At 45.4% G+C, this 26,961-nt stretch overlaps 1 protein-coding gene across 1 annotated transcript in view; it reads right to left on the bottom strand.

Annotated features, from left to right (window-relative positions):
* Positions 1-26,961, bottom strand: part of DPP6 (dipeptidyl peptidase like 6) — an 889,247-nt gene that overhangs the window by 35,217 nt on the left and 827,069 nt on the right. The window contains exon 17 of the mRNA XM_062193815.1: positions 7,209-7,256. Within this exon, the coding sequence (XP_062049799.1) occupies positions 7,209-7,256 (48 nt within the window). The remainder of the gene's footprint in view (positions 1-7,208; positions 7,257-26,961) is intronic.

Genomic DNA, 26,961 nt, shown 5'->3' with positions numbered 1-26,961 from the left:
AGCCACACGACTGCAGGCACTGGGCACATCACTGAGGCTCCTGTACCACAGTTTTATTAACTGAGAAATGGGGGTGAAAACAGTTCCTGCCTCAGGCTGCTGAGGATGAAATGAGTTACAATATGTATTTAAAACTGCCCCCAGTCCAGAGCACATGCACCATTCAGCTGGACCTCTTGTTACCACTGCTTCCTGAGGGACCCCCGGGGCCAAGACAGGGATCCGTTTACCCAAGATCTTCACGACTGAGCGTCAAGCAGAGCAAGTGCGAATGGTGTGGACTTGGGCAGAATCCTAATGCCCTGGACCCGTGGGCGGGGCTGCACGTGCGGATGAGCCGGGCGTCTGCAGGGAGGCGGCGGCTGCACCGGTGTCTTTGTGCTGCTGCTGGAACATTTCCAGCGGCCTTTGCAATCATGAAAGCGCGCAACTGATCTGAAACCGACCTGAGGCCTGCCCGGCCTGTGAGGGCCGGCCTGACAGCGGCTTTGTTGCCTGCCTGAGACACTCGTGCACCTGCGTGCTGTGAACCTTTCACCAGAGGCTTTGATGCGGCCCAGCCGCACCACGGACAGGACACCGCGCTCGGGGCTGGGGGGACCAGGCACCTGCCGCCTCACTGGGGATGCCCCAGCTTGGCAGACAGAATGAAAACACAGGGCGTTTTGTTTGAGGCTGGCACAGCCAGGGGTGACATGGGCTGTGAAACTCCAAGAGAGGACATCAGAAACATCAAAAGTTAAACTCGCTGGAACAAACGCCCCGCACCCCCATCCGATACCTGCAGGCCAGAGTCAGGGTGCTGGACTGGGCATTTAAGGCCTGCAGCTCTCAGTTCCTGTTTCCAGGTGGGCCCAAAGCCTGATCTGCAGGTGCCGACCCCCGAGGCAGAGCAGAAGGAACCCGGGGCCGGTGGCTGGGGGGTCAGGGATTTGGTCTCCTGCTCAAATAATCACTTCCAAGAAGTCCCAGCCTCTCCCGGAGACGCACGCTGTGATTGGCACAGGACGTGCATGGAACTGACGTGTCTGCTGACACACTGAGTGAATTTTAAAAAATTTAAACATTTTGTTAATCTTTTATAAGTCCGTGTTCACTGGAGTATTTGCTGTGGGGCTTCTTGCTGGTTTTCCTTTATTCCTTGCTTCTTTCTCATTCTCTCCGCCTCCCACTCCCTCCATTTCTCTTCCTCTTTTTCAGAGTCTTTTCCTCTCATTGAGAAGATTTGTTCTTGAATGGTCAGAATTTCAGAAGAAATGCCGTCTTAGCCGTTAGTGCACCTGCAGCTTGAATCTCGATTTTCTTATCTGTGAAATGGGGTTGGTACTGCCTTTCCTCCCTGACAGTTACTAAGAGGAGCCAAGAAAACATAACATAGGTAGAAGTGCTCTGCAATTGCACTGTTTTAAGTACTGCAATCTCTTTTAAGCAGATTCCCAACTCTTCAAATATGGGAACCAGGTCTCTAGCCTTATCCCGTCCCCTTCCTCAACTCCAGGCTAGGAACCCTCTTCTCTGGGCACCCTAAGACACTTGTACCCCAATACAGGCATGTATTTCTTGGCTGGGTTTTGCCTTCTCCCAGAGTCTTTATGGGGACAGGAGCCTCCCCTCTGCCCTCCTGCTCCTTCTGCAGAATTTTTGCTTGGGTTGTATGTGGGAAGGATTGGAGAAACTAGCTTGGACCCTCTCCCCTCCCCTGCCCAACCACAGAGTCTGAGGGTAAAACTGACCCTGAACAGGAGGAGACTCCTGTTGTCTCCTTGAGGGTGGGTGTTACAACTAACACAGCCACATTCAATCATTCTTTTCCCAAGCGAAAACCATGGCTTAAGTCAGCTTCCTGAGACACCCTGATCTCTACTGACAGCCAGGAATTGAGAAACAGGCAAGGGCAGGGTGAAATATTCCCAGACTTTGAATTAGGCTACAGGAAAACCAGAGTTCACACACAGTTATCTAAACAGGCTTGGAAAATAAATTCCACACATCACATCATGATATAAATTGTCTAGTTTCCTATTAATCAGCTATTTGTTGAGATAAGGTACAATGGTGTCTCCCCCATTGGTGTATTGTTAAATTTCACGTAGAAAAAAGGAATGTTGACATGTCACCACCGACTTCATCAAGTGTGCACAATGCTTTTTCTTATCCCACTGGGTCCTATCTCTTTGCCCCTGGGAGTCAAAATTATAAAAGTGACAGCTCAACTGCACACAGTAAAATGTTTCTTGCAAACACTTCTTTATGGAGTTCCCCGTGGAACATGGATGGCAAGCTAGGATCTCCATCTGTCAACACTGTCTGGACAGAGTTGTCAATCAGACATCTCAGAACGTTGGGGACTTGAGGCTATTGTACTCACTGGAGGACATTTGGCAAATTCTTATTTGAACTCTCTTCCAAAGTATTGCATTCCATGCCACTCACACAGATTATTTTTAACACACGGAATAAGTAAATGTTTTCTTACATATCTAAGCTATAAATGGGCTCCATTTTCATTCACACAAGAGCTTTGGAAAACCAGAATCAGTTGATCCAGCATTCTGCGGACAGGTGACTCACAGAGTGTTCTCTGGGCCTTCATACTCCCGGGAGTCAAATCATTCTCAAAAGTAGGCACTATGGTAGCCTGAAGATTAAGAACAGTGTCTCCTAAGGAAGCCAGTGAAAGCATGTAGATGAAATGGTTTTCTAAGAACCACCATATGTCCTAGAAATAGTTGTGTAGTTTTTATTGGACCGTAGATTAAGAAAAATCTTTCAAATGTAAGCCAATGATAGATTCACAGAGAGTTACAAAAATGGTACACAGAGCCCTGTGACCTCTTCCACCAGAACCCTCCAGGGAAGCAGCTTACAAAACAGGAGTGCAATAGGTAGGCCAGGAACCTGCCACTTGTACAGTTCTGTTAACTACACTACATACCTTATTCAACTTTTACCAGATCATTGGTTTTTAAGAAAGGAAAAATATCATAAGAGGGCAGCAAATTATTCACATACTCCATTCCATTTTAACAAATATTCAAAACAAATAGTATATATTTTTTGTAATAAAAAGGTGCCACAGCTGAGGCTCTGTGCAACATTCGCATTTGTAAGTGAAAACCACAGTTAAAGAGATGTCTAAGCATGGGCATTCCCTACAGCGTTCTGCTAGGCTGCTGTATGTCTCTTAGATGAGGTGCCTTGAGCCCAACACTGCAGCCAGAACCCCTGGGTGCTTGTCACAGCTGCACCTGCTGGAGCAGAGAGCATGTGGGTGGATGGGGCTGGAGAACATTGTGAAACCCAGGCAGTCACTCCTGAGAGCCGTCAGGGGACTCTGCCCTATTGAGACAGACAGACAAGGAAGGAGCCAATAGGGGAGAGCTGAGCTCAGCAGCCCCTCTCTACAACTCTGCCTATTCCACCCAAGCCTCCCACCCTCTTTTGTGCTGCAGAAAACTGCTGTTTCCACAAAGCCAATTGCCTAGAACCAGCACTGGCAGGAAGTAACCAACACGGCTGTTGACTACTTCCCTACAATGACCTGTACATGTTATATAACATAATCTTGCAATAAGATTGTCATGCCTGACACTCCTACTCCCATCATGTATCTGATGCTACAACACTCTCAAGACTTCTAAAAAAGCCAAAAAATGAGCGGCACTCAAACCTCACCCCGGACACTACCCACTATGCCTCCAGAGCATATCAAGGGGTGATCCTAACCCTCATGGGCACAGCTCATTCTTAAGTATGGTCATGCTTCCTCTTGAGTGTGTACTTTTGCTTTGCAAATAAATCATATCCTTCTACTGTACCTTGCTTGTATCTAGTCCTAGAATTCCTTCCTGCATCAGACAAGAGCCTGGATCCAACCATGTCACTGATGACACTATCATGTATATGGCCCAGCAGGTTTCTAGAACAGTCCCCTGGTGAGGCTGGAGATGAAGCCAGGAGCAGGTGCACCTCAGCAATGGGCAAACTGATGCTTCCTAGCAAGATGATGGGAGGGGCTGGCACTGAGCCAAAGTGGGTAAATCAGCTGCCTGCAGTGCTGGCATCCCATATGGGTGCCAGTTTGAGTCCTGGCTGCTCCACTTCTAATTCAGCTCCCTGCTAATGTGCCTGGAAAAGCAGCAAGAGATGGTCCAAGGCCTTGGGCCCCTGCACCCATGTGGGAAACCCAGAAGAAGCTCTTGCTCCTGGATTTGGCTTGGCTCAGCCCTGGCTATTGCAGTCATTTGGGGAGTGAACCAGTGGATGGAAGATTTTCTTTCTGTCTGTCTTTGTGTAACTTTGACTTTCAAATAAATAAATCTTTAAAAAAATTATGGGAAGGCTATCATAGGCCTTACCAACATCTGTTCTCCTTCACTCTGACATCTACTTTTTGGCCTTTTTTTTTTTCTGGATTACTTTTGGCACTTAAGCCACTTTAAGACCCATTTATTTATTTATATTTCTGATTTCTTTATTAATTATCCTTTAATTTTGAATTTCTAATAATTATTTAGTATCTTGGCACACAACAATCATAATTTGGGATGGTTTTTAAACTGCTCTCTCTTCAAATAAATCTCTTTTATCCCATTTTGGATACATGAACTAGAAACTGGCCATGAGTTTTGACTTCCAGCCAGAGAAGGGGGTACCAAGTATGACACCATAGTGAGAAGGGGTAAGGGGGAGGGGAGGACAAATAGGTCAGCATGGGCAGGACCGAGGAAGGTCTAGAGAGGGTGGGACCATGGGCCATTTCTCTTCTCAGCTTTGAAAGTGAGTCTGTACACAGTGCCCTGGTTTCAGATGCAATACACCATCAGGTCCCAGTCTCTCATGGTCTCCCAGCCTCTTCCCCTTCTTTTCCCTGATTTTATGATTGTGAATCAATCTCTTACTAACATTAACTCGCTGTAGTACAGCCAGCCCTGAGCACAAGATGTATGAACTCACTTATCTCCCCCATAGACAGCATCTTGATGTCCGATCTTGTCTGGAGGGGTTTCTGAAGAAGAAACCCTGAGCAAAAAGCAACTACCACTTGCATATAGTCCCCAGGCTGACTGGAGCCCCCTTCACCATCATCAAAATTCTAGAGAACATGATATCACCAACCAGTCGAACGAAGGCCATGGGCACTGCAGAACAACCAGGAACTCAGACATGAGCTGAAGATGCGCCTCCCAGCCTCAACTTCAGTCTCTAGGAACATTTACCTCTAATCCTTCAGGGAGCTTGGTGATTTAAGCAATAGTTGCCTGGCTCCTTGCTCTGTGCTTTGCAATAAATACCTAACTTTGTTCCACTACCCTGATATCAATAATTGGCTTGCTATGCACTGGGTAGATCCAGTTTTGGGGGTTCTATAGCAATTCTTTCCATCAGTTTTGGGGTTTTCTATAACAGCTTTACTAAGCATCTGCATCCGACCACATCCACCATTTGAAGTCCTAATATACACGTGCACTTGGCAACTTGCAGGCAGGTACCTTCAAGCAAAAATGTGCTGAGTCCCCCAAGAGAGTCTGGAAAGTTTGATCCCTTGACTGAAAGCTTTAATCACCCCTGAGCCAGGCTCCTCGAAGTCCTCTCTTGGGTAGGCCTCAACCTTGGCTCCTGGCTTCCACTTGCAACATCCACTTCTAGCAAGGATCTTCCCACCCCAGATGCATGATCAAGTTCCTCATCCCCTATCTTTGATGCCTAAGACTTTGGGCTGTTTTAGCAAGAATCCTCCACCCTTGGGGGCTCCTCTCAGTGTTTTCCATTTGCTGACCCTTTCCCTCTGCTCTTTGGCCATAAATCTCCAGCTATCCCTACCATATTCAGACTGGAGCCTGACCTCTCCCTGTCAAGATAGTCATTTTGCATGATGATCCTGAATTAAGTCTTTCCTGTCATTCTAACAAGTGTTAGAAAATTTTTTCCTTAACACTCTGTATCAGCATGGCTGGTAGACCCTCCCTGCCATGAGGATGCCCCAGACCCACAAAGTCAGATGCATCCCCACCATGTGCCCATGAAGCCTTGGTTCTCAGCGAGAACACATCCAGCCTTGAGCTCCGCTCAGAGCGTTTCAGACAAGGACCGTGTAGGCCTGGAGTGACCTTTCAGGCTCAACACTTGAGAGAAGTCTGTGGGGTCTTCTCACTGGGGTGCTGTGACTTTAATCCCCGTCATATTTAATCAGCATGGTCCATCAGCGGGGTTCATTCTGAACTGGGAACATGACTCATCTCTCCGCCTCTGGTTAGGAAAATATGGGTTAGATTATCACTGTTAAAAGTCAAAAGACCAAGTACCTTGAAGCACCCAGGACACCTCAGGTCAGGGGACATGGGGACCCAAGTCCAGTCACATCCACTGAAGAGTGCTTGACCCTGTGCAGATGCACATCCTTTCCCAGGATATGCCGAGGCCTCACTAGACCCAGACCTCTCTACTTTGTGTTATTTACGTGTTGAGAACGACAGTGTTTCTCGAAGCAGAACATGTCCATCCCATAGTGCGTGGGGGCATCTCAACCTTCAGCCCATTCCTTACCCCCTCCCTTCTAGAGAACACTGTGTGCACATTCCTTAGTTAGCCAAGCCTTCACTTCACCAACTTCAATCCTTGGCCAACGTCTGATGTCGTCCCCCTGCCTGCTTACAGTCCTTGCCTTTAAAACCTGTTTGCAGTTTAAGATTTTTGGGACACAAATCCAACACTGCTTGGATTAGGTCTTCCTGGGCTGCAGCTCTAAGCAAACCAAAATAAACTGTTTCTTAATAGGTTTGTGTCTCAGTTTCTCTTAAAGGCCAACATCTCAGGAAGTGTTTTGTTCCTTTATTCTGAATCCAAGGAAGATTTAAGAAAAAAGGCATTGGGGGCTGATGCTGTGGTGCAGTAGGTTAATCCTCTGCCTGAGGCACCAGCATCCCATACAGGCACTGGTTAGAGTCCTGGCTGCTCCTCTTCTGATCCAGCTCTCTGCTATGGCCTGGGAAAGCAGTAGAAAATGTCCCAAGTGCTTGGGCCTCTGCATGCATATGGGAAACCTGGAGGAAGCTCCTGGTTTCAGATTAGCTCAGCTCTGGCCATTACAGTCATCTGGGGAGTGAACCAGCAGATAGAAGACCTTTCTGTCTCTCCCTCTGTCTGAAACTCTACTTCTCAAATAAATAAATAAATAAAATCTTTTAAAAAAATAAAAAGGTACTTACTTTTCTTGTCTGTTGTGTTGTGCACCGTCACTGTCGGAACTCCAGGACCTGTATTGAATAGAGGAAGAGGAGTCAGAAAACAAAGAAAAATGAGACCACTAGTTTAGTTGAGAATAAAAAAAAAAAAGGAAGAAGACAAGCTGTCCTTACAACCTGGAGATCTGTGGTGTCTGCAGAACCCAATTTCATGAAGAGTCATTGGTAGAGGATGGCAGAAGCCAGTTGGTTGCTAAAGGCATAGGTCTCTAACTCAGCACCCACGTCATTACAGTGAACACAGTTCAAAGTGCACATGGTCTCTGCCTTACAGTGGCATGACTTAGGACATTTTTCAACTTTTCAATGGTGGAAAAGCAGTGGATACCCCACTTTCACATTTTAAATTTTAACCTTTTCCCAGGTTGGATATGTGTGGTATGATACTCTTTCATGATGCTGGGTGGGCAGCAGTGAGTCAAGGCTCATAGTCAGCCACATGGTACGGAGGGAAAACTACTGGCAGCTCTAGTGCACTGTACTGCTAATCTAGGGGTTCAGTAGGCTCAGTGTATTCAATACATTTTTGACTTACAAGATTTTCAATCTGTGGGTTTGTCAGGACGTAACTCTGCTGTGAATTGAGGAACAGCTATATGTTTTCGAATATTGTAATGACAACAAACATCATTTACAAAGCATGACATTTGATCTCTATCCTTATAACCTTTGGCTATCCAAACACAAATTCTGTGGAGGTTTGAGTTCTGATAAATGCCTCAAGCCTCAGTGCTAAATCAGCTTCACCAGGGAAGCTACTGCACACACTGATCCCACAGAACACCTTGTGAAAACTGACATCACAGGAATACTTTGAAAAGGTTAAATTATGCTTCAGTTTTTCTTCAAATCACTCTGGCTTGCAGTTTCCCAATGGCGGGGCTGTTACAAGTCGTGGGGAATGAGCGGGAAGGTACAACTCGGGGCAAAGTGGCCCCTGATTAGTTTTCTCTGTAAGTTGACTTCTTGTTATCTATAGTAAAAGAGGGGTCCAGGAAGAAAAAAAAAAGAGGGCTTTCTGAATGAAAAATATCTTTGAAAACGGATTAAGAGGCAGTCTTGATGACCTTTCTAGCCTCTTTTGTACTCATTCTGTTCCAGCTAGCTGGTTTTCCTGCAGGGTCTGTTCTACTAGGCTGATTCTTCTCACTACCTGAGATGCTCTGCCTCCAAACATTATTGTCTCCTCATTCACTTCAGTCTGTTCAAATGCCTTCCCCAACCACCCAGTCTCCGCATTCTTCTACCCATGTGATCAGGCTTGATCTCCAGCTTCTCTTTATACAGCTCATCACCACACATTAGGTCAGCACTTTGTAATATGGAACTACCAGTGTATTTGTTTCCTGCACTAGGCTGCATGTTCCATGAATTTGTCTCATTGACTTTATTGTCAATCACACATTCGTGGAGGGCATGCTGAACGAGTGATCATACAGTATATAGGAGAGACAGAGGGGGATGCTCCTCTTGGCTCAGGTGGATTGTGCGGGAGAAAGTGAAGTGAGAGGAGAGAATGAAGGGAAAAAGTAGAAGTTAGAAGCAAGAGGGTGGCAGTGGTCAGAGGGAAACAGATCCATTGTGGGGACACTGTGGCTGGGCTGTGCTATGCTTTGGTTTGGAGAGCCACATTAAAGCCACAAGATATACAACATATCGGCATAAAGATGGCTGGAGAGGGCGGCACTGTGGTGTAGTGGGCTAAGTCCCTGCCTGCGGCCTGGGCATCCTGTATGGGTGCGGGTTCATGCCCTGGCTGCTCCTCTTCCAATCCAACCTTCTGCTTATGGCCTGGGAAAGCAGTGGAAGATGGCCAAAGTGCTTGGGCCCCTGTACCCCCGTGAGAGACCCCGAGGAAGCTCCTGGCTCCTGACTTCTGATTGGTCAAGCTCCAGCCACTGCAGCCATTTGGGGAGTGAACCAGCTGATGGAAGACGTTTCTGTCTCTCCCTCTCTATCTGTAATTATACCTCTCAAATAAATAAAATCTTAAAATAAAGGATGGCTGGAGTTCAGTGTCCTTGGGGTCACTGTCAGGACTTGCCACACACTTCTGAGGGCCCATGTGGGTTGAGTTGAGGCTGATTTGAGAGCCAGGGAACCTGCAATAGATCCCACCGTGATGGCGCCTTAAAGAAGTCCCCTGCAGGGACTGTGGGGAGGACATCCTGGCCCAGGACCCGAAGAGCACAGGATAGAAAAGCAAAGACACCCTCTACACTGAGAGGTAGGGGTGGGCAGTATCAGTGGGACCCATCTATGCTGAGAGGCAGACTACGGGTCATATTAGCCGTGGACATCAGAGTAGACACCTATTTGTTGTCAGTGGACCCAGAAACTATTAAGTGCACATTCAAGTTCATGGAGTCCAGGGGCAATTTTCCCATATACTGCGCCCTTCCTCCACTCACCTACAGCTAGGTTTGCCAGATAAAATGCACAATACCTGGTTACATGTCAATCTTAGATAAACAATGAATATTTTCTTACTATAAATGTGTCCCATGAAGTATTTGAGATATGCTAAAAAGTTATTGTAGATTATCTGAAATACAGATGTAACTGGGTGTCTTGCCTTTTTTTTTTTTTTTCCTAAATCTGCCACTCCCTACCAGGGAGGCAACAGTGATCTCAGAGTATGTTTTCATATCTAAAGAGACAGCATTTACTGCAAGAGATTAAAACTTTGGCTGTAGGTTTAAATTATTGAATCAAACTAAGTTTCCTGGCACTAAGATCCATTTCTCCCCCATGGGGAGCCCAAGTGGAAGAACAAATCAATCATCGAGAAATAAAGAACAGACGTACATTTTCTCTGTACGTTTCAGGGAGAGTCAATTTGCAAACAGAGCATAGCCTACATTCTTATTAATAATGTAAACAATTATTATTTATTTAGTGCCTACTATGTGAAAGGCACTCTGCGAGATGTTTTATATGAATAATTTCTATTCTGATCTTCACGGCAGTTCTGCAAAGTAGATACTTCTCACCATATTTTACAGACGAGAAAACACAGGTTTAGAGAGATTTAAGTCTTTTGTCTCATCCATATCATCAGAAAGCTGCTGACCTGGATTAGTCCCCTCTCATTTTTTAAATTTATAAACTTATAATACATGTAGTTTCTAAAAAATTCCAAATACTAAAGAAAGGAAAACTTGGCAAGTAGAAGACCTATCTTATCATTTCCCAGAGGAAACCTAAATTTTTCTAAAGTGTCCTAAAATGTTTATGTGAACGTATAAGGGACTGTCAAAAAGTTCATGGAAAATATGTATTATGAAAAACCAGGCATGGATTTCCAACAGTTTTTGCACCAAAAGAAACTTATCTTTAATTTCTCCCTTTGTCTATAAACTTTTTGAAGCATCCTCATATATGGTCATATTTATAAATAAGCTAATATTCTTGACATACAGATAAAAATAACATACAAATACTTGAATGTACGTCTGAAGCATTTAAATTTGCACTGTCGAGTAACGACAGCTCTGGGTTTGTTACCTGTGGGATTTGCCATGTGCTTTCTTCAGTAGCACATAGACTAAAATCGAGGATTTACCGTATTGGAGTACCTTCCTTCTACATCTAGTTTGTTGAGAATTTTTATCATAATGTGCTGAATTTTGTCAAATGCTTTTTCTGCATCAACTGAGATGACCTTCATTCTGCTAATGTGGTATATTACGTGAATATGGATTCATGTATGTTGAATCATCTTTGCCTCTATGGGATAAGTCCTTCTTGATCATGGTGAATGATCCTTTTCATGCACTTAGTTTTTACTAGGTCAGTTGGTCAAGAGAAAGAAATACATAGCTTCCAAATGGAAAAAGAAGAAGTTAAATTGTTGCTGTTTTTAGATAACCTAATATCATATACAGAAAGCCCTAAAGACTTCCTCCCAAAAACTGTTAAAACTGATAAATAAAGTTGCCGTCTAAAAAAATCAACATACAAAAATCAGTAGCATTTCTATATACTAATGTGGAACTATCTGACAAAAAAATTGAGAGAATAATTCCATTTACAATAACTACATAGGGGTAAAATACTTATGAATTAATTTAACCATTGAAGAGAAAGGCCTGCAAACTGAAAACAATAACACACTGATGAAAGAAACTGAAGACAACACAAAAAAATGGAAAGATATCCTGTAATCATAGCTTGGAAGAATTATGATTAAAAATGTTCATGCTACTGAAAGGAAGTTCAGACTAAGTGTAGTCCCTACCAGGGAAGTTCCAATGACAATCCTAAAATCTGTATAGAACCACAAAAGATCCCAAATAACTAAAGTAATCTTGAGTAGAAAGAGCAAATTGCAAGCAAAATTGGATGTCAAAATACACTAAAGCTGTAGTAACCAAAACAGCATGGTACTGGCATAAAAATACACACACAGACTAATGGATCAGAATAGAGCACATAGAAATAAATCTGTGTACATATGGTCAGCTGATAAAAGTGTCAATAAGGTCCAAGGAGGAAATCAATATGTTGAGGCAACTGCATCCCCACAAGAAATAGGAGATGAGACCTTTTCATCACATCAGACAAATAAACTCAAAATGGATTAAGGGCTTAAACGTTAGACTTAAACTATGAAACTGGAAGAAGAAAACATGGGGAAAGCTCCATGAGATTATTCTGGGCAGTATTATTTTTGGACACACTGGACACACTGGACACACACACACAACCCAAAAACACAAGAAACAAAAGCACAAATAGACAATAGACACATAGGATCACATCAAACTAAAATACTTCTGGACAGCCAAGAGAACAATCAACAGAGTGAAGAGACAGCATGTGGAATGGGAAAATATTTATAAAGCAGACCTCTGATAAGGGATTAATATCTAAAACCCATAAGGAACTTAACTCAATAATAAGAAAATAACCTGATTAAAAATGGGCTGAGATCTGAAGAGATACTACTTGTAAGAACACATGTGAATGGTCAAAAGGTATATGAAAAGATGCAAAATCAGTAATACACAGGAAATGCAATTGAAGACCACACTGAGACATCATCTCACAACAGTTTTACATGAAGTAATTCTATTACTCTCTTGCTATTAATAAATGTATTATTTATGCTCTCAACCCTAATTACTACCAATGGCTAGTATCAAAAAGTCTAAAGATAACAATTATTAGAGAGGATGTGAAGAAAGGGAAACATTTGTTTACTTTTGGCAGGAATGTAATTTAGTACGGCCACTATTTTTCATAAGAGGAAAGTGAAATGGTCAACAGACACGTGAAAAAATGCTCAGGATCACTAGCCATCATGGAAATGCAAATCAAAACCACAATGAGGTTTTACCTCACTTCAGTTAGAATGGCCCTCATACAGAAATCAACAAACAAAAAACACTGGTGAGGATGTGGGAGAAAAGATACCCTAATCCACTGCTGGTGGGAATGTAAACTGGTACAGCCACTGTGTAAGACTGTTTGGAGATACCTCAAATGTGAATATAGATCTACTATACGATCCAGCCATCCCACTCCTGGGAATTTACCCAAACCAAAAGCAATCAGCATATGAAAGAGTTATCTGTATCCCCGTGATCATTCTGCACAATTCACAATAGCTAAGATATGGAAACAACCCAAATGTCCATCAACTGTTGAATGGATAAAGAAATTATGGTTTATATACAATGACAATTGCAGGAGGATAAGTTCAGCTGCATGGGCCAGTATTTGGGAGGCCAAAGTGGGCACAGCCACTTTTGAGAATTAAGAAATATCCATAAAGTTTGAAGACACTCATATTGTGTCATCTGATGATTCCACTCATGGGTCTCTGAGAGAAAACCCTGCCATGTGCCTAAGAGGCATGCAGATTTTTCATGCATGCAAATACCATTGGAAATTATGCAGGTATTCATTAGTAAGAGAATGGATGATGAACAGATGTGGTATACTCACATGTACAGTATTACACAGCCACAATCAAATGAGATTGACACATTTGAAAAACAAAGCTGAGCAAAGCCATTGAGTTGCAGAATTGTAAATCCTGTAATATACAACTACATGAATAATTCTACCAAGCTATAAGACCTAATTTTTATTTTATTTTTAAAGACTTTTATTTGAAAGAATGAGAGAGAGAGAGAGAGAGAGAGAGAGAGAGAGAGAGAGACAGACATCTTCCATCCACTGGTTTGCTCCCTATGTGGCTGTAATGGCTGGAGTTGGTCCGGTCTGAAGCCAGGAGCTTCTTCCAGGTCTCCCATGTGGGTGCAGGGGCTCAAGGACTTGGGCCATCCTCTGCTGATTTTCCCAAGTACATTAGCAGGGAACTGGATCAGAAGTGGAGCAACCAGGACTCAAACTGGCACCCACATGGGATAGTGGTGCTGCAGGCCTGGGCTTTAACCCACTGCACCACAGTGCTGGCCCCAAGACTTCATTTTTAAAAGAGATGCATAGTATTCCATTATATGGGTATACTACACAGTAAACTGTTACTGATGGAACTTTAGGTTGTTCCATTTTGTTATAATAAACAGTGTTGCTGAAAACCTCTGACACCTATGTTTACACGTAGGTTAAGATAGTATCTCGCCGGCACCGTGGCTCACTAGGCTAATCCTCCGCCTGCAGTGCCAGCACACGGGGTTTTAGTCCCAGTTGGGGCACCAGATTCTGTCCCGGTTGCCCCTCTTCCAGGCCAGCTCTCTGCTGTGGCCCGGGAGTGCAGTGGAGGATGGCCCAAGTCCTTGAGAGGACCAGGGAGACCTTGGGAGACCAGGAGAAGCACCTGGCTCCTGCCATTGGATCAGCGCGGTGCGCCGGCCGCAGTGGCCATTGGAGGGTGAACCAATGGCAAAGGAAGACCTTTCTCTCTCTCTCACTGTCCACTCTGCCTGTCAAAAAAATAAAATAAAAAATAAAAATAAGATTGTATCTCTCAGTTAAGCCAATTAGCAGTACTGCAACTGCTGAGTTAAAACATTTTATAGTCAGCTTTCACTAGATAAGTGCACGATTTTCAGACACAAACCCCTCAAATCTCAGTGCTTTAAAATAGCAGAGTTTACTTCTTGTTAACGTGGAGTCCTGGGAAAAGGTCTGAGGCAGCCCTACCATGCTCTCCTCTGCTCCCTCCAGGCAATGTCTCAGGCCAGCATGCAGGTGGAAGGATCAGCCTTTATCTGGAACACACTGGGCTCCAGACCAAGGGCAACAGAACACGGGGCCTGCAGAAATACACAGCGGCTCCTAAAATGCCCTGGACCTAGTGTAGGGCTTGTCCCCTCGTGTCCTCGGCTGAAGCGGATCACATGCGGAGTCTGATCCCTACATAGTGGAAGGAGTCTCTGGTACTCTAGCGGATGCTCCAAGAAGTGCAGCGGTGGGAGTGCACCATCTGCTTAGAGGAGGGGCAGTGCAACCCTGGGAACAGTAACATTCTACCAAGAGACTTCTACACTTCAGAGCCTACTCTCTCCTTGCCCTTCAGCTAACAGTATGTGGCAGCCCGTTATAGCTTTCAAAAACGTGGTTTTGAAACCTCTCTAATGTGCCAGTATTTTAAACGAATTTAAAACGTCGAGTGACACTGGACATCTTTTCATGCTTACTTGACACTTGTGTTTCTTGTACGTGTTTCTGACTACAAACAGCTCCTTCTATCCTCCATCCCATTTTAATTGCACGGTTGCTTATTTGTGTCAATCCAGGGAATTGGGGAATTAGCTCATCACCACAGTGCTGCAGATACTTCTCCTACGTTCTTTCTAACTTGTCACTCACAGAATTAATGCTGTAAGTACCCATGATAGCAATTGTCAGGGTGAATTGCAGCTTTAAAAACCTAATTGCTCTGACCAAGCTTCTCCCCACCGCGGGACAGACAGAAAAACTGAAATCTGTGGGCCATGAATCTGTTTCATCCTCAGCAACCCCCCTGTCAGTGGGAGTCACTGTTGTACACACAGATGTTTGCTGAGTGGATCTGCAGCTAATGAACAAATGAGACAATATCAAGGTACATATTTAAATTAGACTAGGGAAAGGTCCCTGGGCCATCCTCTAGGCTCTGTTTTGTAAATATCTTTTTCTCCTTTTAAGCATTTATTTATGTATTTTCATTTGAAAGGCAGACATACTCACACCCGAACTCATCTACACGCAGAGTGACAGAGACAGAGAGAGATGGTCCATTTCACTTGCTGGCTCATTTCCCAAATGCCTGACACCTTCTAGGGCTGGGCCAAGCTGAAGCCAGGAACCCAAGAGTTCTACCCGGGTCTCCCACATGGGTTGCAGGGTTCCAAGTACTTGAGCCATCCATCCGGTGCCTCCCAGGGTGAGCATTATAAGGAAGCTGGATTGGAAGAGGAGGAGCCAATACTTGAATCAGGGACTCCATATGGGATGTAGTCATTCCAAGCAGCAACTTAACCACTGCACCAGACGCCCACTCATGGATCCTGTTGCTTTTTTTCCCAATTCATCTTATTGTCTCCCTGCAGAAAGAGGATCCCTGACGTTTTCAGTGTCAAGGGTAGCTGTCTCCATTTATAGGATCATTATGTTGTTGTTGTTGTTCTTCTTCTTCTTCTTTTTTTGCAAGCCACATCACACCCAGACCTCCGCTGCCATTTCAGTTCAGGACTAATCAAAGAAACACCACCAATGAAAACTACATCGAGAGAGTATACTAAATAGAAGCTAAAAAGCAGCCCTTATGGGTCATTTGATGTCTATTGATTGTAACCTAATCTTATCCAACCCGTCCAGATTCCTGGCCTGGAATCAGATTCTCTCCGGGGTGGGCAGGCACCCTGGGTCTGCATCGCCAGGGCTTCCAGGCACTTGGGCTCCCTCCTTAAGCTCCCATCACTTCTGGTTTCTGCAGCCCTGATGTTTATACCCTCTGTCTACATGAACTACAGTACTGCCCTCCTGTTTCAAGATTTCTCCGATGGTTCAGGTTTTGAAAATTGACAGGCAATTTAGGAAAACACCTGAGTCAAAATGAATTTCCTCCTAAGAAGAGGAAAGTAGAATAACCCTAACTGAAATTATCTGATGGGATTTATCGAAAAAGAACCATGAAAAATACATTAAGAGTATGTCTGATAAATAATAATAAATAAGAGCCTGCATAAGATTTTGGAGGAGGTTGGAACATACAAAAGGGAGCACTTAAGCTTCATTTTAAACAAAAGACTAATTTACTAGTGAGTCTTACGAGGGGTTTTACCCTTGAGGTTTTAAATTAGTTTTCTTTACTTTTCTTCCAGATAACCTTATGCACATCTAGCCCCAAATTAGCTTTACAACAGTTGTCTAGCGTCTGTGCTCACACAGCTGTGCCTAAAGCCTAGAAAATCTTATTTTAGTCAGAATCTCATAGGATTCTATGTAACTGCTATTCTTCTGACAACTGTTTCTTTTCCCTTTGTACCTATTTGCTTCAACACATGTATATTTAGCTTCTACCATGCACAAAGCACAGTGCCAGGTCCAACAGACAGAAATTGACAAAGTGTTTCTTGCAAGGGAGCTCAGAGACAAGTAGGGAAGAGAGAGACATACAGGAAAAATGTGTTTGGCTGCCTGCCACAGGCTTGGCTCTATCCGAGGTCTGTCTGGGATGCCTGTGAGCAAGGAAGTGGTTGGGAGACCTGGTTCTCTTTGAAGCTCTACTGTCAACCACCTTGTGGGTCCAGGTAAGCAGCTGTCCTTATCTGTGTCCCAGCAGCTGCACAACACAGGACTGCCAAGGTCGGCTTGGAGTAGGAGCAACAGCAGGTTCACCAAAAGCAATAGCAGCCACTATTTCCCCTGTTATATTCCAGGCATTGAGTTGGATACATTAGAGACATCCTCACAACCCCATCACAAGCTGTGTGGTCTGTATTGACACCTTACTCTGCTTTCTTACTGATCCTTTCAAATATCTGTTTTCATCCAGTCTAAGGACACAGGATATCCTTGAATTATATTTCATTGTCAATTAAGTGAATATATACTTTTAAAGCATTTTTTATTTATTTAAAAGTCAGAGTTTCAGAGAGAAAAGGAGAAATAGAAAGAGATATTGTCCATCCACTCCACAAGTGGCTGCAATGGCCAGTGCTGGGCCAGGCTGAAGCCAGGAGCCAGGAGCTCCATCCTGATCTCCTTTGTGAGTGGCAGGGGCCCAAGTATTTGGACCAGCCTCAGCTGCTTTTCCCAGGCCATTAGCAGGGTGCGGGATGGGAAGTGGAGCAGCCGGGACTCAAACCAGTGCCTATGTGGGATGCAGGCATTGCAGGCAGACGTTTTGCTGGCCATACCACAGCTCCAGCCCCAGGTCGAATATTAAATATGAGATTCTATATGCATAGGCCTGAGTATATATTCTTGAGTGTATGTTCCTAAGTTCATGTGAGAAATTAAACCTGAACACATACAGGTAGACATGAACATATTCACTATGATTCTCATTTCCATGTCCTTAGTTCATATGCCATTCTCAGGGCTTGGGAATCTTTGGAGCATGCAGAGTACAGTGTGCAAACTCAAATACAAAAGGGCATGCCCACCACCGACAGAAAATGAATTTTATATACTCAGCCTTTGCTTAGGAAGAGATAACTGCAGTGAAAACAATGCTTGGCCCTTTGAAAATTTCCATTAGCGACAGATATTATTTTGGCTCAAGTTAAACACCTGACTTCCAAATTTATATTGTTCCTGAAAGGGAAAACAAATAAATTTAAGCAAGTGAATTCACAACCAACACATGAGGTGGTCTCTGTCAATAAAGACCAAGTGGCCAACTGGCAACAGACTACAAAAAGGAAAGCTTTGAATTACACGACAGACTTGTAAACAGAAAATATTTATTTTTGCGTCTGCGGCTCCCGGCCCCATTCACTTTAGACCATTAATCTGCACCTGCTTGGCTGGATGGAGCAATGTGACAATTACAGATGAAAATGAAGTAATTAAAAAGGACATAAAAAGGTAAAAGAAAAAGTCATCAGAATAAATTTTAAAAATGCATAGGGACGGCGCTTGTCTTCCTTTCTCTCCTCTTGTCCTCCGAGGATGCTTATATGACAGATAATTTCCAACCAGCAGCTAACCTCCCAGTATGTAAACAATAGAGACTCAAACAGCCTGGCCAACTGCACGCATGTCTTCTAAGTGCTGACGAATGGTTTCAAAGAGCAGCTGCAAGCGGCCGAGACAAGACAGCTCTGGCCAAGTGAGATAATTGGCAATGGCCCTGCTGTGCACAGATTCTGGATCTCTTTATTTGCCAGTTCATGAATTATGGATGCCTGATACATAAAGTGTATACATCGAGGTGATATTATCATACTAATAAACAGGGAGCCAGCCAAGCTACCGGGACCGCTCCAGATAATTAAAATATTTGTTCCAAAGACGGTATTTCCTAGTCAACACTCAGCCTGGTCTTGTAGCCATTGGATTTTGAAAGTTCGATGCTGAAACCTTGTTCTTGGGATTTAGACCCCACCCCCAGGCCCCGCAGCATTTAGTTTTGCTTCAATCCACTTTTCTGTGGCCAGGGAACTTGAAAGTGTTCCTTTCTCATTGAACAGTCAGGGTAGCATTGCTCAGCAGGGGCCAACAGAGATGGGCAAGGTGTTTTACATGGCCTCAGACAATGGAGAAGCAACGTCATGTTGACTTTGTACAGTCACATGTAACCTCTTGCTCTGGAAATTTCTGAATGACAGTCTGGGCTATGACTGGCATTTTTAGGAAGAGAAACCTTTCCAACTGTTTTAAAAAGAAGTTTTTTTTGTTTTGTTTTGTTTTGTTTTAAAGGCAGGAGATCCAGCTTGTATTTGTGTGGAGCTGCTTCATACCAGCCTTAAGTTTTAGGGATTATCTGCAGTTAAGTCACAGCATGCATCACTTTCATGTTCCTTGGGCCTCAGCCCCAGTGAAGTCTTCAGATGTTTCCCATAATTCACAGAATTCAAAGCATGGGGCTGGCACTGTGGCTCAGCAGGTTAAATCTCCTCCTGAGGTGCCGGCATCCCACACTGGAGTACTAGTTCAAGGGCTGGCAGCTCCACTTCTGATCCAGCTCCCTGCTAATGCACCTGGGAAAGCACCAGGAGATGGCCCAGATACTTGGGTCCTTTCCACCCATGTTGGAGACCTAGATGGAGTTCCAGGCTCCTGGCTATGATCTGAACCAGCCTTGGCTGTTGTGGCCATTTGGGGAGTGAACCAGTGGGTGGACAATTCCTTTCTGTCTCTCTCCCTGTCATTCTGCCTTTCAAATAAATAAAATAAATCTTAAAAAGAATTCAGAGGAGGCCGGCGCCGTAGCTCAATAGGTTAATCCTTCGCCTTGCGGCGCCGGCACACTGGGTTCTAGTCCCGGTCGGGGCGCCGGATTCTGTCCCGGTTGCCCCTCTTCCAGTCCAGCTCTCTGCTATGGCCTGGGAGTGCAGTGGAGGATGGCCCAAGTGCTTGGGCCCTGCACCCCATGGGAGACCAGGAGAAGCACCTGGCTCCTGCCTTTGGATCAGTGCGGTGTGCTGGCTGCAGTGCGCCGGCCGCGGCGGCCATTGGAGGGTGAACCAACAGAAAAGGAAGACCTTTCTCTCTGTCTCTCTCTTACCTCTCATAAAACAAAAAGAATTCAGAGGCCACCCACTGTGGTGGCATCCCATATGGTCACTGGTTCAAGTTCCAGCTGTTTCACTTCACATCCAGCTCCCTGCTGATGTACCTGGGAAAGCAGCAGCAGATGGCCAAAGTCCTTGGGTCCCTGCACCCACATGGGAGACCTGAAAATGCTCCAGGCTTCTGGCTTCAGTTCACCACGGCTCTGGGCATTGCAGCCATTTGGGGAGTGAATCAGAGGACAGAGGAGCTCTCAATATATAACTCTACCTTTCAAATAAATAATTTTTTTTTAAAAAAAGAGGTCAAAGAATGGAGGAAGGAACTTAGTTCGATTAGTTTTATGAGATGAGGCAAACTACAGGCAGAGAGCTACAATGTGCACAGACCGCCTCATGTGTGGGTGGATCAGTCCAAGGCATAATCCAGACTGGTGTCTCTGGCCCCGGCTCCAGGCTCTTCTCAGATCCTAGTGTTGTCCTGACTCAGGCTGGAACAGCTTTGTCACAGTCCGCCACACTGTGACTCCTGAAGTCTGGCAACAATTTTCTTTTTTAAAAAAATTTATCTATTTGAAAGTCATAGTTATGGGGTGGAAGGAGGAAAGGGGGAGAGAGGGAGAGAGGGAGGGAGAGAAGAAGAGAATGAATAAATCTTCCATCTACAGGTTCATTCCCTAAATGGCTACAACAGCCAAGGCTGGCTCAGGCTGAAGCCAGAAGCATTATCCATGTCTCCTAGGAGGGTGGCCCAAGTACTTGAGCCATCTTCCCCTACTTTCCCAGGCACATTAGAGTGCTGGATTGGAAGTGGAGCAGCCAGCTCAAACAGGCACCCATATGGGATGTCAGCATTGCAGGCAGTGGCTCAACCTGCTACATCACAATGCTGGACCCCTGCAATGATTTTCAAAGCAATTAATTTGATTTTAAATTGCATATTTATGCTGTATTTAACTATTCTTGAAACTTCAGAACCCATAGTACACAATTTGTATGTCACATTGGAAAATGACAGTAACTTTTTGTTTAAGGATTTATTTGAAAGTAAAAATGACAAAGGGAGCAAGCAAGATGGGGGGAAGGGAGGGGGGGAGGGGGAGGGGGGGAGAGAGAGAGAGAGAGAGAATGAATGAATCTTCCACTTGCTGGTTTACTTTCCAAGTGGTGCCAAGTGGTTGGAGCTGGGTCAGGCTGAAGCCAGAAGTCTGGAACTTTGCCCTGGTCTCCCACATGAGTGGCAGGGGTCCAAGCACTTAGGCTATTTCTGCTGCTCTCCAAGGCTAGCATCACAGGCAGCTGTGCCACAACATTGGCCACCATATAGTACTTATTAAAGGTAAATTGCCAATGGGTAGCTGCTGATTAAATGAGTGAAAAGGTAATTGTTGATGATAAATTAGTTCAGTTTCTCAGATAGCATCTCAAAGTTGCCAGTTACCTGTTTATTACAGGTTAGCCTTTCCTTTAAAAAATGCACATTTGTAATGAAGTCAGTACTGTACCTGTGATGAGTAGGTAACACTAGTAGCAATCAAGCATACTAAATAGTCCAAGGGTTGTATATCTCTGAGTCTGCCACAAAAAGTTTTTTAAAGATTTTTATTTATTTGAAAGAGAGTTACAGAGAGAAATAGAGACAGAGAGGTCTTCCACTCCATTGGTTCACTCTCCAAATGGCAGCAACGGCTGGAGCTGTGCCAATCTGAAGCCAGGAGCCAGGAGCTTCCTTCGGGTCTCCCACGTGGGGCAGGGGCCCAAGCACTTGGGCCATCTTCTACTGCTTTCCCAGGCCATAGCAGAGAGCTGGATTTGAAGAGAAGCAGCCAGACCTAGAACTGGCGCCCATATGGGATGCCGGCACTTCAGGCCAGGGCGTTAACCCACTGCACCACAGCGCCGGCCCCGAAAAGACTATTTTATAAGGGGAATTTTGAAAATTTCTGAGCAACATCGCCATCCTGGGAATACGTGCTTGGGCTCCCAGGTAGGACAAAACTTCTCTGGATGAACAAGTCATAACTTGTTGTGTGTGAAGAAGGCGGGCGCTTTGCGATTGCCATACTGAGGATGGATTACAGGTGAGCTCTTTACTTTCAAAGCTGACCAGATCTTGATGCAGGATGGGTTCACTTTGCCAAGCAAGTGACTAAATGGGCCGATGTGGCCGATTCTTGCTCGAGTCTGCTTTTTTTGATGACCTTCCAGCCCAAACCATTCCCCAGGGTTTCTGCCCATCTCTTCTTCTGTCCCTGATGGCCAGGACATTAAACAGAAGCTGGGTGGTGCCCAGAGGGAATCCTCAGTTACCTTCCACAGGGCAGTGGGGCGACCCTGACACTGACTTGGGCACTGCTCGAGATACAGAACCACCTGCTTTTCTTTCTGGACTCAAGGCTACAGAAAAAGCAGATGGCCTCTCTTCAGTGGAAGGAGACCCACTCTCTGTTCTTTTTTTTTTTTTTCCACAGGCAGAGTGGACAGAGAGAGAGAGAGACAGAGAGAAAGGTCTTCCTTTTCCGTTGGTTCACCCCCCAGTGGCTGCTGCGGCCGGCGCTCTGTGGCCCAGCACACCGCGCTGATCCGAAGCCAGGAGCCAGGTGCTTCTTCTGGTCTCCCATGGGGTGCAGGGCCCAAGCACTTGGGCCATCCTCCACTGCCCTCCCGGGCCATAGCAGAGAGCTGGACTGAAAGAGGAGCGACTGGGACAGAATCCGGCGCCCCAACCGGGACTAGAACCCGGTGTGCCGGCGCCGCAGGCAGAGGATTAGCCTAGTGAGCTACGGCGCCGGCCCCCACTCTCTGTTCTTAACCCCCACGTTTGCCTCCTCACCAGATGCCCTCAAAGTCCCCCATCGCCACAGTAACGACTCAGAGCTACCCTCACCTCTCCCACCCAGTTCTGACCCTGGTATACTCTTCTGAGTCGGAGCTCCAGCCTAATCCTTGGTCATTTGTTCCTTAAAGCAATCATATGAAATAAACGCCATCTCCCATTTCACAGAACAATAAACTAAGACACAGGACTACATGTGGCAAGGCCAGCATTTAAATCCCGGTGCTTCTGCCAGACTCCATTTTCAACCCACTGTGCTTCATGGGAACTCTGTTGCATATGTATACATGAGGGTATTTCAAACAATTTGTGGAAAAATTGGATTTTAAGATGTTTATTTTGGGGGCCGGCGCTGTGGCGCAGCAGGTTAATGCCCTGGCCTGAAGCTCAGCATCCCATATGGGCACCGGTTCTAGTCCCAGCTGCTCCTCTTCAGATCCAACTCTCTGCTGTGGCCTGGGATAGCAGTAGAAGATAGCCCAGTGCTTGGGCTCCTGCACCCATGTGGGAGACCTGGAAGAAGCTCTTGGCTCCTGGCTTTGGATCGGCGCAGTTCTGGTCATTGCGGCCAATTGGGGAGTGAACCATCAGATGGAAGACTTCGCTCTCTCTTCCTCTCCTCTCTCTCTGTAATTCTGACTTTCAAATAAATCTTTAAAAAAAGATGTTTATTTTGGTGCAAAAATGTCTTGAAATCCGTGCGTTGCTTTTTCATGACACTCACTTTCCATGAACTTTTTGGAAGTCCCTCATGTATGAGTATTTCTTTATCATTAAGCAGCAGTAAACCTTGGTGTTTAACCTTAACTGCACGGTTGCTAGCCCAATAGACTTGGGCAAGTTGCTTTAATTAGCTGGTCCTTGGTTTCTCCATCCGTAAAATGGGAATAACATTTCCGTTCATCTCAGATGAGTTGTTATAAGCACTGAGTAAGGACTCATCCAACACGCTTAATACATGCCATGTCCCTCCTCAACTCCAAGTATGCTGATTATTGTTGTTTTGTACATTGCTTGTCTTATTACTGCTTAATCAAAAAGCTACTAACAGCCATTCCCCTATGATCTGCTTCCGGGGGCTCCTGGAGTGATTGATCACATTGCTGAGATGGGAAACTGGAGAGGGAGAGAGAAAGAACCCCCAGGAGCAGTTAGAAACCCAGAAACGGGGGTCCACTTTACAGCAATCTTGTACATGATGGCAACTGGCCTTGTCGCTTAACACTCACCCCTAGCCCATGTACCACAGGCCTCCTGGCAACGTCCATCCTCCTCACTCCTCAGGGCTCTGGCCAAGGGGTGCCCTGCTGTTTCCAGAACTGGCCCCGCATATTGTGAGATGTTGAGGATCAGCACAACCCACCCAGGTAGGTCGGTTCCGAAGAACCACCCTTGCCCTCACATGCACACTTGCAGGATCCATTTATTTTTCAGTCCTGCAGGCCCCTAAGGGACTAGGACAAGGGCCCTGGAAACCCTCTTTCTCTATTTGGCAGTGATAGCCCTTTGCACCTGCACTCCCGAGGCACTGAGCCGCTGCCCTCTGCCTGGTCTCCACAGTGAGGTACCCAGGTATTTGAGGCAGGGACACCATTGTGAACATCTTGCACAGATGCACCTCCAAAGTATCTACTTAGATAAGCCCAACACACTTTCTGTGCTGTTCTGTTTGGCTCTTGGTACAATTGATTTGTATGACTTAACCTCTATGCCCCCACATTTCTTTAATCTGCACAGAGAGGCGATAGTAACGGATCAGAGATCTTCAAAGTGAGTACCAGCTGTCTCTCGAGGAGCTGCTATTTCCATATTGGGCTTCCCAGTAAGTTTGCTTTTGAAGATGGGGCTCTGTGGCTTAAACCAAGCTGGAAAACATTTGGATTAGATGATCTATAAACTTCTTTCTGCGCTGCCACTCCAGGAACTTAAAAACATTCCCGACAGCCTCCAGCCCAAGGAAGCTCCTAGTCTTCCGCGTTGTGTAACAAATGCTTCCTGCCTCCTCCATGCAGCTCGGTGTCACCCCAGCCAGCTGCGCCCCAGGGCCCCTGAGGATCAACTTCACGCTGGGAACTCGAGGACTCACTCTAAACACTTGCTAGAAGTAAATGACCAATTTTTTAAAATGTAAGATCTCTTGGGGGAATGTAAGTACAAGTCTTCTTTTCTTTTCTTTGCAGTGGAAATGATAGGAAAAGAAATGAAGACTAAAAGAAACTAACACAGAAGTTGAATCCTAAGTAATAATTGTTCTAGAAGCACTCACCAATGCCAGGGAGAGAAGGGAAAGGAATGAGCAATATCATTCTTACAAATGCAAAACAAACTTGAGTGAATGCTTGTGCCTGTGTGTGTGCATGTGAACGTACACAAGTGCACACCATATGCATGTGACTCTCATGTATGTGCATGTAAATGTGCAGTGTGCATTATATGCACATGGCCATTCACATATGTGCATCTGTGTGTGAATGCAATTTGCATAACATGCATGTGACTGTCCACATGTGCATGTTTGTATGTGAACATGCACAAGTGTGCACCATATGTGACTGTTCATGCATGTGTGTGCATGTGAATGTACATAGTTACACACCATATGCATGTGACTCCATGTATGCATGTAAATGTGCACAAGTGTGCATTATATGTGACTATTCATGCATGTGTGTGTGTGCATCAAACATGTGACTGTTCACATCTGTGCAGGTGAGTGTACTTGTGAATGTGTTCAAGTGTGCATCATATGCATGTGACTGTTCATGTATGTGCGTGTGTACATGTGAAGGTGCACAAGTGTGCACCACATGCATGTCCACGTGTGTGCATGTGTGCATGCACGTGAATGTGCACAGTGATCATACGCATGTGACAGTCCATGCATGTGAATGTGTATAAAAGTGCCTATCATATGCATTTGAGAGTACACGTTCAAATCATATGTGTGTGACTGTCCATGTATGTGAATGTGTGTGTGTATGGTCTTTTGTGTCCACACATTTGCACGCGTGTTATTTACAAACCCCACCTTGGCTTAGGGCTCATTCCTAAAATTCACCCTTTACACTTTTTTCTGTTAAAATAAAATCTCTCCCTCCCAATTTCCTCCTCTTTTCTTACCATGTCAGTGAACAATTAAGAATAATTTACACGAAACTAATGATGTATAACAGCAGAGTGAAATATTTTATAACACATACGTGAATGCTCTGTGGAGAGGAAGTAGAAGTATAATTTGAACAGTCACACGAGTGACAATTCTAATTAATTTTCTCCTGCTTTAACAGGCGTGTTGTTAACGAGGGACAGAACAGATGTTCTCTCTTCAACACCAGCCTCCTCGCTGCCTTCTATTTCTGTCTGGAGCCTCAGCTCCCCATGTGGGTGGAGAGTGGGTGAGACCGAACTGCGCGCTTCACAAGAGAATAGTTCCAGAAGAGAGGGAAGACAACTGGCCGGCCATGAGCACTCTCTCTCTCTGTCTCAGCAGAGGGCTCCTCTCCATGGGAGGGGCACATCTGACAAGTAAAGCCCCTGGACCAGAGACGCTCCTGAGAGGCAGGCGGGAAGGGCAGAGATGCTCACAGCAATTAGACAGCAGGGGGACCCAGGGATGAGGACCCAGGTTTAGGAGCCTCAGGAGCAAGGACCCTGAAGGTCACCCCACGCTGCAGGTGCTCATCACACAAACTTCAGTCACGGGAGGGGCATCTGCCTCCAACTGCAGCTTCCCTGGCTTTCCGCACTGAGATGGGACCAGGAGGCAGGTTGGATGACTGGTCCTACTTATGACGTCACCAGTTCTAGGATGCCTTCACTTGTAACATGACCCTCCGATTTAATAGGACATTAGGTTGTGAGTGTCCTGGAAGTCTGTGTCCTGGAAGCTGGAGGTGGAATTCCATGCACTCTCTAAGGGGGGGGGTTCTCACACTCTGGATACTTCAGGAACACCCCGAGCCTTGAGGAAGTGGTGCACCTGGTGGGCACCACGGTGTTCCCTCTTCCGTGGGTTTCCACTGAGGCCACAGGTGTCATGTCCCTGACAAAACCCAGGCACCACACTGAGGGATGCACTGCTCCCAGGACATTGTTTAAGAAAACTTCATTTTCAGCTTGCCTGAGTGGAGTGGGATTTCGGGAGGCTGAGGAAGGGTTTGGAGGAGGATGCACTTGGGGACCGTGTCAGTCTCTGAGGGCTGTCCCGGGAAGGCCCCAGACTGGGAGGCTTAAAATCACAGAA

The sequence above is a fragment of the Lepus europaeus genome, chromosome 5, assembly GCF_033115175.1.
Source record: "Lepus europaeus isolate LE1 chromosome 5, mLepTim1.pri, whole genome shotgun sequence".
Taxonomy (NCBI): Eukaryota; Metazoa; Chordata; class Mammalia; order Lagomorpha; family Leporidae; genus Lepus; species Lepus europaeus.
The sequence above is the reverse complement of the archived record's forward strand: the minus strand, read 5'-3'. Positions and strand labels throughout refer to the sequence as shown.